Below are 14,819 nucleotides of genomic sequence, written 5' to 3'. Positions count from 1 at the left end.
CCAGCAGAGATGAAGTGAAGTACTAACATGAGAAGCCATCTCTACCACCTGAATGCCATTCATTCCTCCCTCCCTCCCTCAGCGCATGTACACACACACACAGAGTACAGAAAAGGATAGAAGAGGTGCACAGCGGAATGGAACCTGCGCATAACTATCAGATCCTATCTGCTTTTTCCAGAAGGGGATGACAGGGAAATAAATTAAGCAACCAAAGAAAGAAGGAGGGATAAAATACCTCCTGCCCTACCAAGTTGGACAGGAGACACTGATCTCCAAACCTGAGACTGGTGGCTCTGTCAGTCTAGTTTATATTTTCTACACTAAATTCTCTGTATTGATGTCTAAAGCACTGGAAAAGAGCCTTTTATAATTTAACTTAATATGGCTAGGGATGGAGTTTTCAATCCATGTACCTTTTCCGAGACTATCCTACCAAATAAAAATGCTGCTGTTCCTATAATAATATATATAACATTTCCCCGCTCATACCCCAAGCCTTATTTAATAATAAAAACTTACAATTTACTATTTTTACCATGGACAGCAAATTAGCATTTAAAACAAATACAAGAGGGTCAGGGCCACCATCCTCCAGCTGCTGCATGACAGAGATCTGAGAAGGTCTCTCTTCTACAGCATAGTCTATGAAAGAAACAAGTAAACACACAGTGAAGTCCTTAACTTACTGGTACAGTACTCTACATTATAATCAGATAACCCAGATTCTGATGCCTTTTACTTTTTTGACCTTTAAAAAAAACCAAAACCAACTTATTTAAGTGTTGCTGGTTTGATTGATTGTTTCCTAGGGTGGTATTTTCAAACTTCAATAGCATTTACGTGCATAACCACTGCACATCCTTTACAGAAGTGCAGCTTGTTTTATAAATCAACTTTTTTATATCAACTGGGGGAGAAAATGGAAATCAAATTGAGAAACGTGTCATGGTGTCAACTGAAATCCCAAGTGACAAAGAAGTTAACAACTGTTATTTATATCACAGTAAAGCAGAAGAGCATCAGTCCTGGACTACTAACACCAGCACATGGTCTATCTCGATGTCACATAACTTACACTTTCTGTGCATTAACTACTGGGGAGACAACAAAGAGGGGAGCACTATATAAAGCAACATTTTTCATAAGCCACAGAAGGTCTAAATCCAGTGCAAAGTAGATCCCAACATGAAACTTCAAAGATGTCTGTAGTGTCCCTCTATGATTAGACCTAGATAACTCACAAATTAAAATTTTTCATCCATGTGATTATAATCTACTCTGCATTTAAGCTTTAAGAAAAAATAATTACACTGATGAAAACAGATTTTGAACGAAATGTATTGCCTTTCCAAGTGAAATTATCTAGAAAGAAAGGTAATTTTGCTTTCTAATGTGAAAAATATTTTTGGAATCTTTTTAAATAGAATTAGAATATCAGAAGTAAAATGCTGCAAAGAAAAATCCAGTATGTGACAGCATATGAAACAAAATCAACTTAGCATGCATAATATGATTTATATAAGGTTATCTATACAAAAGCTGAAAAGTATACTGTAGTTTCGCTCCTTTTTTGTGAAGGAGACTGAATAATCAGGCACCCACATGAACAGCTAACACAGGATGGAACAGATTTGTTTTGAAATTAAATGCTGCTCACATTTTGGTTTTGACACTATTCTGCAATAAAAGGTTACTTCCAGCTTAACATTAGAAATGCACTGTAGCAGCAAAATATTTAATAGGAATAAAAAAAAAAAAATCAAAGATGAAAAAATAAGTTAGTCCCAGGAACGTATTAAAGGATATCATGAATCAGATTGTGGAAAGCAACTGTCAGATAAACACATACATTTTTTTTAACCTTTTAAAAATTAGTTTTTAATTTTCTGAATTCTCCTCCACTTAGATACTCTGGGAGGGACATCACAATTGCTAAAAGCTTCACTGTGGGCCAAGATGTGCAATAGTGCTGTTGAATGCAGTGCTTGGGGATGCCTCAGACAGAGCGGATGTTCCAAGAGAATTTCAGAGAAAGGAAGCATGAATATTCATAAGGCTAATTAAAATGTATCTCTGTGTGAAACATTCCCCACAGTCCGATTAGTGAAGAAATTAGCACATATTTCTGGACTGAAGTTAATTTTCTTTTTTGCTTTGTGTTTTACTTCTTACTGTAATTTCATTGCAAGATGGGGCTCTTCCTGGATGCTAATAAGGATCAATGGTGCAAATGAGTGTCACAACATTTAGGCGTGAGTACTTACGTTAATTTCTTCAAATATTCAGCATATTGCCAGCATCTTATTTTTAAAATAAACACAGTAACTATTAGGTTAATTGCAACTGGTAAGCATAAAAGCTAGCTGCCAAATTATACCCGCACCTCCTTTTACTCCAGTGGAGATGAGAATTGGAGGAAGACCATCTTCAGGAATTAGATTCATTGCACTGCCAACAGGACTGCCAACCTGAGTTATATTTCCCGAGAATACAGAAGCATTATCAGTCTACAAGAAGCAAACAACAAGAAAGGACAACATTACAAAGTAATAAAAATGTAAGAGCTGGCTGACTAGACTACTAGACGTAGGTGAAGGAGTCTGTGTCTGCTGGAGAACCAGAAGCACCAAGTAATTTGTCTCTAACAATAGTTGATTGCGTGATGACTCCCGTATGTGAACTATTACTAAAAAGCCTGCTTAGACAGAGACTGCATCATCTCCCTTCTCTAGCGCCACACAAACCCTTTTCTTTACAAAATCTGAATGTACCTATGCCTATCTGAACTTTTTGCAAAGGCTCAAATCCACTCACATGGGATACGATGGATGTAACATTGTTAGATTATATCGCACTTTCCTGCATACATCATTTTATGAGAAGTGTCAAACAAAATATTTTTCTACTTTGTGTTATCATAATCTTATTGTTTCAAACTTCTTAATGACCATGACTCAGCTTTTTTAAAACATGCATCACACAAATAACCTTCACACACAGGCTGTACAGCCAAACACTTGGAAGCCACCTAGCACACAGACTTCAAACACTGCTTAGTGCTCTGCCCCATAATAGTTCATTTCAGTTCCAAATATATGGTTGTTTCAGAACGCTGCAAACATTAAAATAAGTGAGGACACTTCCTACACAACATAATAAGACAAGCCTCAACAGATTTCCTAGATCAGTCTTACTGAAATCACCACAGAAGCTAATATACTATTAATGACCAAGGCAAGCATGGTATTTTGAGCAGTGAATAGCATAACGCTTCCTTACTTCTGCTGATAACGTGTTGTTGGCCACAGGCTTTGATGGATCATGCGACACTGCTAAGGTTCCTGTGGAAGTTGTCCCAGCCACTGTCAGTTTTGCTGCATCGGCAACTTCTCCATTGGGTAATATCCCATCAGCGAACCAAACACGCCTTTGTTCTCTAGGCTGAGCCACTAGAGAGATCATAAAAAAAGTAGGATTTAAGATCTCACAGCAACACTGACTGGAAAATTTGACTACAGAAGAGCAAAACTGAAAAAAAAAAAAAAAGACGTAGAGAAACGTGGACTGTAAGGGACTTAAGACATCATCTAGTGCATTCCCTATGGCAGCATTATGTATGAACACATCCAATGAGAGTAGTTTACTTGTCCTTAAAATCTGATGTCCCTTCTGAGGGCAGGAATATCACAACTGGCATTAGCTAGAGTATTTGAAATGGATAAAGTGCAGATATTCTTTCAAAATTCTTACTACAGGTTAAATTGAAAGTAAAAAGAAGTACTTTTACCTTCTGCTCCAGGATGCTTTAAAACTCCCACAGGTACCATGACAGTGGGAGGCGGAGAGCTCAGGGCACCCGAGGCCTGAGCCTGCTGCAAAGGAGGGATAGTAGAACAGTATTCAGCGGGATTGTTAGGGTTAGGACTCTGGCTTGAGGCACTCATCATGTTCTCCCAGGCTTGAGCTAAAGCAAACAAAGAACAAGAAACATGAGCACAGAGGAAGGTTTCTAACAGTCCAAAACACTGTTAGGTTCTCAGCTACAGTAGGTAGGGACCCTGCCACCTCCAAAGACCATCTCTCTTGCTTTATTTAAAAGCCCAGGAGACTGTAATTAAGCAAGAAAATGCATAGCGGGAGGAGAAACAGCACTGGTCCTATGCAATATCAGTTCATATAGAAATATTTTCTGAAACTTATAACAATACACTTTGACCCGAATGATGCTTAGTTCCTCATGCTTCATTTTGTTTCCTCTTCAAAGATTTAATTGAAAACACTCAATTCTTATATATATGTATGTTTATCACACTGTATGGACAGATGGACATTCCTATTACGAATGTTTTATAGACTACGGCACACTGGAGCAGACTTATGTTTTGTATATGAGAAAAAGCACTTTGCATTTCTTTATATCCAGGGCAGATCAGTACAGATGAACAACTTATATTCTTAACTACAAAAAAAACCCTTACGCTACTAATTCTGAAGGCATGACTTGAGCCTTAAGTCAACTGCCCAAACCATAACACATAAAACTTGTCGACAACATTCATCACAAGGAAATCTCTCCTCTAGCTAGTGAAACAGAATATATCTCCACAGTACTACTACTTTTTCATCTATGAAGAAGGCCTGTAGCTATGCAAGGTACCAGAAAATTCTTATGTGTGCTTGCATCTTCAATCATATTAGTATGTTACAAATAAACACATTCCTCTAGTCAGGCATAAATATCATGCCACCTAAGTTCTCAGAGCAGCTATAAAGCCTGAATAAATGATGTATATCTTTGGGTGCCTTTGGCTATGAATTGTCAGAAAAACAAGGTGAAAATATTAAGACCAAAAAAACCCTAACAGAACACAACAGAGCACAAACCCCTCCTGCTTCCTCCCATCAACCTGTAAAACCAACAGCGTGAAATGCCTGCCAATGGAAAAGGTATTATACATTTCCATTTGAGAAGATTAATTAAATGGAAGTATTTTTTTTTAACAGCAATTCTGTATTCATTTAGAAATAAAAGTGTTAAAAATGCACACAAAAAGTTGTATCTCTAGGATCCCTTTATTAGAAAAGTCATAGCATGGTAAAAGAACATTTTTAAAGCCTAGTTTTCTAAATCAAGCAAAGTGCCAACTCAGCATATCTACCAATTGAAAATACTGTAAAAATAGCATTTGAAACTTTATTAAACACATAGCCTGGCTGTGGAAAAGTGCCAGAAAACATACAACCCTCCCCCCACACCCCAGTAAAACACAAACCAGATACCAAGCAACCAAATTAAGTAACTATTTTTAAAGTGCGATTCCTACCCCTGGTTCCAAGACTGTGCAAAGATTAATGCTTAACCTGCGGCACTGAGTGGAAAAAACACAAACCTGTACTGACAAACAAACTGCAAGGATCAGGAGGGATCAGATCTGATCAGGCTACAGGTTAACTAACCAGTAACCAACAGCATCATCACAAAGCACTGCAGCAGGGATAGACACAGAGAGGTAGCCTGGGGCAAATACACCTAAGTATGCAAGCAGCACTCTCCCTGTAATAAAGTGGTGTCACTGTTCGCTGCCATTAATGTCTATCTGTCCTGGCAACAGGACAGAAAAGCTTTTAAAAGGAAATCATTATAATATGATCAATTTTATTATGCCTTTTTACAAGAACACTTCTGGTTTCAACCGAGATATTTTCAGATTCTTCCCTTGCCCCAGATGCAAGCAAATCCTACTCACCACCAAAAGGAGACAACTGTCTTTTGCCAGGTGTATGTGTATGTAATTCCTTGTTATTGTACACCTTGAAATATGCTAATTTCTCCATCTCAAAATTTAGCATTTTAGCACCCCTTCAATGGCATCATCAGGACTTGGTTTCAATTTCTAGATATTACAACCTACGATTTCCTGTCACCTTACACATTTGGCCTACAGTAAAGAATTATTAATAATTCAAACCTACCATTGCCAACTGATTAATCTTTGAAACAGAAAAAGATTACTCCTGTTTAATAACAGAAACTATCTACTAAATTTGGATGCTTATCTCAAACCTAAGCATTCAGTTCCTTTCAGCCGAACCTGCATAATACTGAACTTCTTTGGAGAAAAAAATAAAGCTATGTGCATCTAAGTTTAGTTAGATGCTTAACAAATTAACAGATCTTTCTGAAAATAGCAGCCCAAATAATCTACTCTACAGTAATATGTAAAGAGATACCATCAAAATTACCTTGTCTGAACACTGACATAAACCAGAATTTTCCTAATTCTTGGTTAAAACTATAGCAGCAATCTTTTATCAGTCTCCGAAGGTTAACTAAACATTTGCAGCAATGGAGATTCCACGATAACTGTTCAATAATTGTTAAGAAAGTTAGTTATCCTAATGTTTAGAAGTTTGCATTTAGAACCTGGATTTGTCTCACTTCTCATTCTACCTACTACATGTTAGAGTGCGCCTGTGAGACCTTCCTCTACAATTGAAGTAGCTTGTCATCAAGTTCCAGTTATCCAGATATACATTTATACCTCGAGATCAAGCCACCTATTCACCTTTCCATTAATAAACCAAAGACAGAGTGCCTGGAATTTCTCATTATGTGACAGGTTTTCTCATGATTTAAGCACTCACACGGATCCTCTCACAAGCTAATCTAATATTTCTACCTTCTCAATTCAAGACATAAAAACTGAACATCGAGTCTTTCAGCAACAGCTGTCTCAATGTCATGGGAATAAGTCAATCGGACAGCATAGTCACCCAAAGGTAACTGCCAGCTCAGGAAATTCTTGAAATTTTCAGAAGCCTCAACAAACATTGGAAGAATACTCTGTGTTTGCCCATATTTACATCACATATCTAAAGTGTTAATACTATAAACGACAACACACAAAATAGATTCCGTGGCCCTTTGGTCAAAACCAAACACAGTCTTTCCTTAGACCAAGCAGAGGTAATACAGCTTCTTGTTTGTTCTACTTGTTAACATCATAACTCTTGTGACCTGTCTCATATTTCCCATTTTCACATCAGGCTTTTAACCACAGCACGGTCCTGGGTTTGACAGACTCTCCAGTAACATGCCCAAAGCAATAATCCAAACTCAGTTGTCCACATCGGTCGACAGGTCTTTAGACAAGGCCTCCTACTCTAGCAACAAGGAGTTAAGAAGGAAGAAGAGTCGGATTAATTTGTGGACAAATAGTACTTTCCCAATTTCCTATAGTGCATAATGTAGAAGAGAAAAACACAAAAAAACCTCACAGTTTCGGCAATCCTGGTATAGCACTTATAAACGAAAGCTTCCAAACTTATCGCAACCTTACCAGTTTTTGCTTTCTGTTAATCATATTTAGTTTAAGAATCCCCATGCCCCATAGGAATTCCACCCTGATCTCTCAAGGACCTTTGCTCTTTTATCATACTTCCCCATACAAATAAAGTATTTTGATTTTTTTTTTTAAATACTGTCACTGCAGCTCAACACAGAGCCAGTGAAGCCCTGCATCTCAGATTCTCTTTCCACTTACCATTCATTAGCACTGAATGGCAGATTACACAGACTCTGGCTTCCTTTCGATCCATGTACAGCAACTTGCACTTCAGGCTACAGCATGCCGCACAAAAAACCTGGAACCAAAGGGGAAACAACTTAAGTGTTCAAAAATATGCGATGAACGGATGAGTTCAGACAAGAGAATATCTGTAAAGCTCTAGACATGCAACGTAAGGAGGCAAATTACCAGTATTTTCCCATTAAAGCCACAGCGACTAATACCTGCCCAGGATGCCCTTCCTACCAATTCTGATGAAGCAGTATTACATGGAACACAAATACATGTTGTACTGATACTGCACAGTGGTGTTTTTAAAATATGTTTGGCATAAACCACAATGGGCTAATAAATTCCTACCACTTTACAATCCCTCACAGAATTAACAACTTGGGAATTAATTTCAATCTTTCTAGAATTAACTATGTTTAAATGCATAAGTTTTCTCTATACAACAGATTGCTGTGGCACAGATTAATTCAAACAAGTAATTTTTATTTGCACCAGGGCAATTCATCTATATTAGCAACTCTAGATTTTTTATCTCTTCATACATAAAAAGTTGGGACTGAAGTGGATATATGGAAATGTTTTAAGTGTTGGACATATAAAATGACATCTAAATAGCTTACTGACATTGGTACTGCAAGAAAATCTTGCTCCATTTATACATTTTTTTAAAAAGTTCATATTTACATGATTACAAACACTACAGCATCACAACACTAGAAAAAAATTAAGAACTGCATTTTACGCACACTGGCTGCTAAAGGGGGATGCGGTGCAAAATCCCCTGCGGAACAACCTGCTGCGGAGATGCAGTTGCATTGCTAGCGCTTCTCACCTGAACCAGCTCTAACAATTCCCCAGTCCCGGGCAGGAAACAGTGGTGAAGCTTCCTCCAGACAAGCAAAACCATAAAACATGAGCACGGCTTGCGTACCAAAACAAATACTTGCATGCAGATATGATCCTACAATAGCAATTGCAATCTCAAAATCCTGCAGAACAGACAAATCAGGGTGCCCTAATGATTTCTTATTTGTTTTAAAGAGTATTTTCTTTGTTTAAAAAAACAAGTATTTCCTCAGGGTTATTATTCAGGTGACATCTGAAGATACTGATGAATACCCGTTTCATGCAGAAAGGTAATGTCACACTCAGGAAGTCTAGAAACAGCAGCAGCTACCTAACAGATGAGTTCAGATACCAAGAGAGAATTTCAAATTTTAATTATAGGTGGATAGTATACCGACAATTCACTGTGTGTTATTATGATCTGTAATGCTTTCTTAATCCAAAAAATTATTCCATCATCACTTCAACAGCAGTATTTCTGTAATATAGTCAAGAAACTATATAGGATTCTCATATACAAATAGATGTAAACCTAACAAAATTTCAACCAAGTTAAAGATCACACGAAATTATGACCACTTAATAGCCTTTTAGTGGCAAGTGTTTAAAATAGGCCCATGCAACATAAACTCCGACTTCACCATGAGAGCTGAAAATCGGATGTGAAGAAAGACGAGCTCACCCTGTCTCATTTCAACCACTTTTAATGTTTCCTAATTATGTCAACTTAAACATTTCAGAAACAAAATATAAGTGTGTATACACTGGCATTTTTATGCAAAAATAAAAACAACCCTTCCACATATGTGAAAACCTTTTAAAAAACAAATGTACTTTAAAAATCTGATTTCTGCATTTACACCTTAACCCAATTTACAAGCATTCTAGGGAATATTAATAACAACATCACAGCATATTTTAGAGACATTTGACATCATTGCAGTTCTCCGGGAGAAACTTCCAGCCATAAATTCAGTATTGAAGATAGAAAAGTCAATGTCTTCAACCATAAATGAAGGACCAACACAAATTAATATCTAATTTAGGACCTTTTATCAAACAACATATTGTGCATTCAGCAAAGCTCACAAGTGCAATGATCTAAATATTAAAAGACAAAACAGACACAATGACAGAGTATCCACCCTTCCTCTCTTAGGCTCCATAAGATTTCTAACAGTAGTAATGCAGAGGAAGAACACAAGCCAGCACAACTGACAATTCAGTCTTGTTATTAACAATCACCAAGTCACTATCTCAGTATTTCATGCTATAAAAAAAAAAACATAGCTCTGTCAAAGCAAGTTTTTACGTTACTAGGGTTTTCAGGTTCACTGGGAGCTGTTAAAGCACTAGTTGCTAGGGGGGTTGGGGTTTTTTATATTTTATTGGAAAAATAGGGTTTTGGTTGTCAGTAAAAAGATGACATATAAATATTCTGTTTTTCCTATCAAGGATGATTGTTTCATCTGACAATAGAAAATACATAAATACATAAGGTAAAATTTATGAATGTGTTCACACACATTTTTCAGGTCCTTCATTTTAATTCAAAATTTACTGTAAGTGTTTTACTTTCTACCACTCCCCTGAGGTTCCTATCTTGCATTAATTTTGCAATTATTATCCTGAAATTAAAAACCAAGACAGACTTCACAGGTGCCACTCAACTATTTTAAAGTGCAATTTTCACTCCCAAATCAGACAGACATATTCACCCCTACTACAATGTTTTGTCATGATGCTAATAAAAATAAACTGTTGTGCCAAAGCTTGTGCTCAAAAATATCTAGTCCCATGACTCCTCCTAGAAACAACTAATTGCAAGAGCTGAAGACACTAATCTCCCCAGTTCTTTAAGTGAGATTCAAACATTTAACAGAAACAGTGGAAGTGTCACTGCGATTCAGTACCTTCACCACAGGCAAATAGTCAACATGACTTGCTTTGGGGATGGTTATCTTAACCAGAAAGCAAGAGCGGACAGCTGAGAACAGCTATGTCTCAAGCCACTACACTATTCACTAAAGCTTGCCTGTTAAAGCCTTTGGTCTCTTTTCTCCCAGAATCATTACAGGAATTAACTGTTGTAAAGCAATTTGCAGTAAGTGCTAAGCATTATTTCACCTATACTGATTCTTAGTAGTTATTAATAAGTGCTTTTTTTTTTAGAGAAAACAACATACGAAGGCATGAAATACCAGAATTTTCTGCCACATCTGCTGACTGCACATTTGGCCCAGACAAAATTTAGCTAACAAAAGCTTCTAGAAACAAGTCATTCTGGGGATCATTGTAAGAACACCCTGAGAACATTAAATGCTAATATGCGATGTATTTTTCACATCTGAGAAACAAGTTTGTGTACAGAGCAGAGGGACCTTTTATTTTATCTATTCCCCACATATCACCCAAAACAACACTGGTTGTTCTTCTCAAGGCTTGTCTTCAGGAGTTTAAAAAAAAAGAGAAGAAAAAAGCCCACACTACAATTTTTTGGCCTTGCTCTATCTGTGCATGTTTTATCCAGTTTGTTTACTGGTATTTTCATTTTCTGCTTCTCACTTGTGCAATTCAGGGCTTCAGTCATTACAGGGAAGTAATTAAATCCAAGCAATGAACTTGTTTAAAACACAGAAATAAGGAGAAAACATTACTGCAAATCAAAATTGTAGTCATATTGGCTAAACTCATAAAGAACAACAGAATTACCTAAATAACTGACAGTATAAGTTAATATTTCAAAGCTAAAATGATGGACATTCCTTTACCTTATATGCTTTACAGATTCTCCTTAACTGCAATGAGAAAAAGACTGAGGCCTTTGATATTAAACAAAAGGTACACAAAAGGTAGGCATGTACCCCATATGACGCTTATTGATCCCTTGTGGTTACTAGCTCCACATCAGGACTGCAAGAGGACAGGCAGAAGCAAGCAGCTGGAAGTCCTGGACCAGTGCACAATGAATGCTTGCTTAGCTTTTAAAAGTGTTCTGGGAAAGATTTTTCAGCATGTCTCAAAATCAAATTTGAATAAAATCTACTTATCTGGTACAGCAGTGAAGAGATTAAGTGCTATGCATTTTAGTTACTAAAGACACAAATGGGACACATACGTAGTCCGTTACAGAGGAGCAAGCCTTGGTTTTCTGCTAGGCTGCTTCCAGAAACAGGTGGCATAAGGGCTTTCCAGATATATTTGCTTCTTTTAGGTCTTTGTTCAATTCATTCTGCATCCCTGCACTCTTCTAGTAGCAAAAGATACCACTTGTAGCGGTCAGGAGGTCTTTCAATCAACTTCAGAAACCTTTGGAAACGGCCTAAATGAACCAAAGTTACTTTTACTCTAGTTTTTAGTGGGCTTTAATATTGCTTTTTATCTTAAAAATATTCATGAATATCTACTTGACAAGACTGTTAGTTTACCGCTGTTGAATCATCATATTTTTTCCTACTTCCCATGTGCCACTGACTTGTATTTCAGTAACAAGACACTTGGAAATACTTTACAAGCCAATCATTTACCATAAACTTGCCAAATAATAATTTGTGTTGACCTAGATGGCACATACGTAAAATGTAAAAAAAAAAAAAGTCAACAACAAAATATTTCTTACACAACACAAGATGATAGTTGTTTTAGTTGTCTTCATTGCAAAATTTCTCACCATGTGGACATCTATCAGGTTACAGATAACTTACTATATTTTTTTCAAGGAACAAGCCTATATTCTTTAAAATAATGTAGGCAATATGAGAAAAGATAGTAAAGAAGACTTAAAAGAATAGAGTTGATCAGCCATCTAAACCAGCAATAGAACGCCAGCAATTCAACGGCACACGTCCAATTCCCATCAATATGTTTCGGTATCTTTAACAGGATTATTGATGTAGTAATTTCTGCAAACTACTTTCCTGTGCTTAGCCTTTTTATAGAAGTTCTACATGAATCCAATGATGTTGATCGTTGCAATCAACTAATACACTGCTCATACAGGCTAATAAACCTTTCAGTTATAAATAACAATTAGTTATTCTCCATGAGAACCCCAAACAGGTTACAGCTTAGAAACTCCTTTTTTTTTCCTTCACAAATCAAACACAGCATTTTAGGAAGAGATGTCACAGCTAACTATAGCCAGTGGCTTAGGAAGTCCTCTGATTTGATTTTAAGCAGTATCAGGAAAAAAGGAGTGCTTTGAGCTTACTCACAGAATACTAACTTACCTTCCCACAAGCTCTGCAGTGATGCCTTCTTTTGGTGAATGTAAATCTGGCCTCGCATTTCATACAGTTTGGTGCTTGAGAATCTGGAACCCAGACTGGAGCCACCTCACCCAAAGTCGTAAAAGGCTTTCTGGCTGGAGCTCCAAACTGACCAGCTCTGAGATCATTATCGGGACTATCTGGGGCTACTGCAAGGCACGGACTACTAGAGACTCCAGATTCATACTCTTCCAAATGTTCCCCATTAGTATCAGTACCAGAGGCATTTAAAGATGTTCCACCAGGAAAAGCATCTGCTGTATCCCCTAATTGTGTCTTACCAAAGACATTTTTGTTTTTACTATTTCCTCCACAATTTGGGGGAACAAGATCATTTTGTAAGTGGTCCGATAATGGCTTCGGAATCTGCAGTTTAAGATTTGTAGGTTGTTTAGGTCTTGCACCACCAAAAGGAACACTGATAGATTGCAAATTAGTCACTGGTTTTGGTGAAGTTTGCCCTTGCATGGATGAAACCTGACTACAAAGATTACGTAAATAATTTTTCTTTATGTGGTCACCAGTGCTGTTTAAAATAAGACCACTCCCTTCTGTGGTCTCATTTCCTCTCTGTTCATAAACATTAGCGTAACATTCTGACTTGCTCTCCTCTATCTCCTTTTCCTCTGTTACTGAGTCTTCCTTGGAGGGTAAAGTCTTTGGAACATGAGCAACTGGGTTCTGCATTCCATAGGAATCACAACCATTAGACAGAGAGCTTGCTGCTGATGTAGCCATCACATCAGAGAGACTGGACCCTTCAAGCTCATCTATACCAGTCCCTTTTAAGTCTATGCCTGCCTCCATCATCCCACCTCCACCTTCTTTACTATTACTACATGCCTCATCAGGCTGTTTCGTCTGCAAAAGTCTTTCATTCTCTCCCAGAGTTTGCTTATTATTCATCTCATTCAACTTGGTCAGTTCCCAATTAGCCATCTCCTGAGATTCAGGGTAACATTCTGCCGTGCTAAGACGTGCTAATTCCGTTGTGCCAAGATTTTTATCACATTCACTGACTTCACTTTCAGTGGCACTAACATCCTCAGGGGCAAAGTGTTCTGCAACAAGTTCCTTGTAATTGCCACTTCCAGCCACGTTAGGTTGACAAGTTTCAGGGAGCCCAGAGAGTCTGGACTGTAACTGTTGGGTTGTTTCCTGTTCTACGATTAAGCTTCCATTACTTGAACCAGAAGAAGAGTTTTTAGCTTCTAGATCTGTTCTCTGAGGAATGGCTTTACTAGTAAAATTTTCAACTGATACACAATTTTCTTGCATTTTAACAGCACCATCAACTGGTGTCTGTAAGAGAGTCACTGCATTAATCCCTGCAGTTGTAGCTTCTGAAAACAGTGAATCTTTACTCATATTAAAATCATCCTTTAATCGAGAGGAGGGGCATGCAATGGTCAGGCTTTCAGATGAAGCGTTAATCAAATGACTTATAGAGTCATCTTCAGTGCACAGCCGATTCACTTGCTTTTCTGTATCTGTATCTTTTTCCATGGATCCATTTACAGTAATACTAAACTGATCACTCTGTCGGTTTTCATTATCCAGTGTAAAGCTAATAGTGTTCATTAGGGACTGACTGTTGTAATTTTTACAATCCAGCAAATCGCCACTTTGTAGTGTTCTTCTGTCACAGTTATGCATGACTGCCACCACTAGTACATTTTTCTCCTCTGGCAAGCAAGCTATATTTCCACATTTCTTTTCTACTGTTTCCACAGTGTTACACTGATCATCCCGATTACTATTTCTTTTGATCAGCTGATCGTCTCCTGCTGCCTGATCATCAATCCACATGACTGGGGTATCTGGGCTTACGCAAAAATCCTTTCCATTAGCACAGTGATCCCCTTCTCCTGTTGGTGTAGTCACTGAATGAGACAAGGAGAAAGACTTTAATTTCTGTTGACATTCATTAGGAGTTGTAGCTTCATTCACATTGGCCACGGTAGGGTTAAATGACAGATGACGACGAGGAGGATCTAGAATCTGATTCCACTTTGCACCCAATAGGGCAGGTGAAACAGCGGCATCTGAAAAAGTGTTTAAATAAGAGAACTTACTGTCCTATTAACACTACAGATTCAGTTAACTCTGCTGCATTTGAATG

General features: G+C 37.6%; 1 protein-coding gene across 3 annotated transcripts in view; it reads right to left on the bottom strand.

Moving 5' to 3' along the window:
* Positions 1–14,819, bottom strand: part of ZFYVE9 (zinc finger FYVE-type containing 9) — a 61,509-nt gene that overhangs the window by 22,465 nt on the left and 24,225 nt on the right. For 2 of the 3 annotated variants that reach the window (XM_074599029.1, XM_074599030.1), the window contains 6 exons: positions 12,659–14,742; positions 7,548–7,647; positions 3,791–3,967; positions 3,283–3,452; positions 2,387–2,510; positions 523–645 (listed from right to left, as the gene is read on the bottom strand). In XM_074599029.1, the coding sequence (XP_074455130.1) occupies positions 523–645; positions 2,387–2,510; positions 3,283–3,452; positions 3,791–3,967; positions 7,548–7,647; positions 12,659–14,742 (2,778 nt within the window). The remainder of the gene's footprint in view (positions 1–522; positions 646–2,386; positions 2,511–3,282; positions 3,453–3,790; positions 3,968–7,547; positions 7,648–12,658; positions 14,743–14,819) is intronic. The other variant, XM_074599031.1, reaches the window with a different exon arrangement.

Source organism: Larus michahellis, chromosome 8, assembly GCF_964199755.1.
Source record: "Larus michahellis chromosome 8, bLarMic1.1, whole genome shotgun sequence".
Lineage (NCBI taxonomy): Eukaryota > Metazoa > Chordata > Aves > Charadriiformes > Laridae > Larus > Larus michahellis.
Note: the sequence above shows the minus strand (reverse complement) of the source record. Positions and strands in the feature narration are given on the sequence as shown.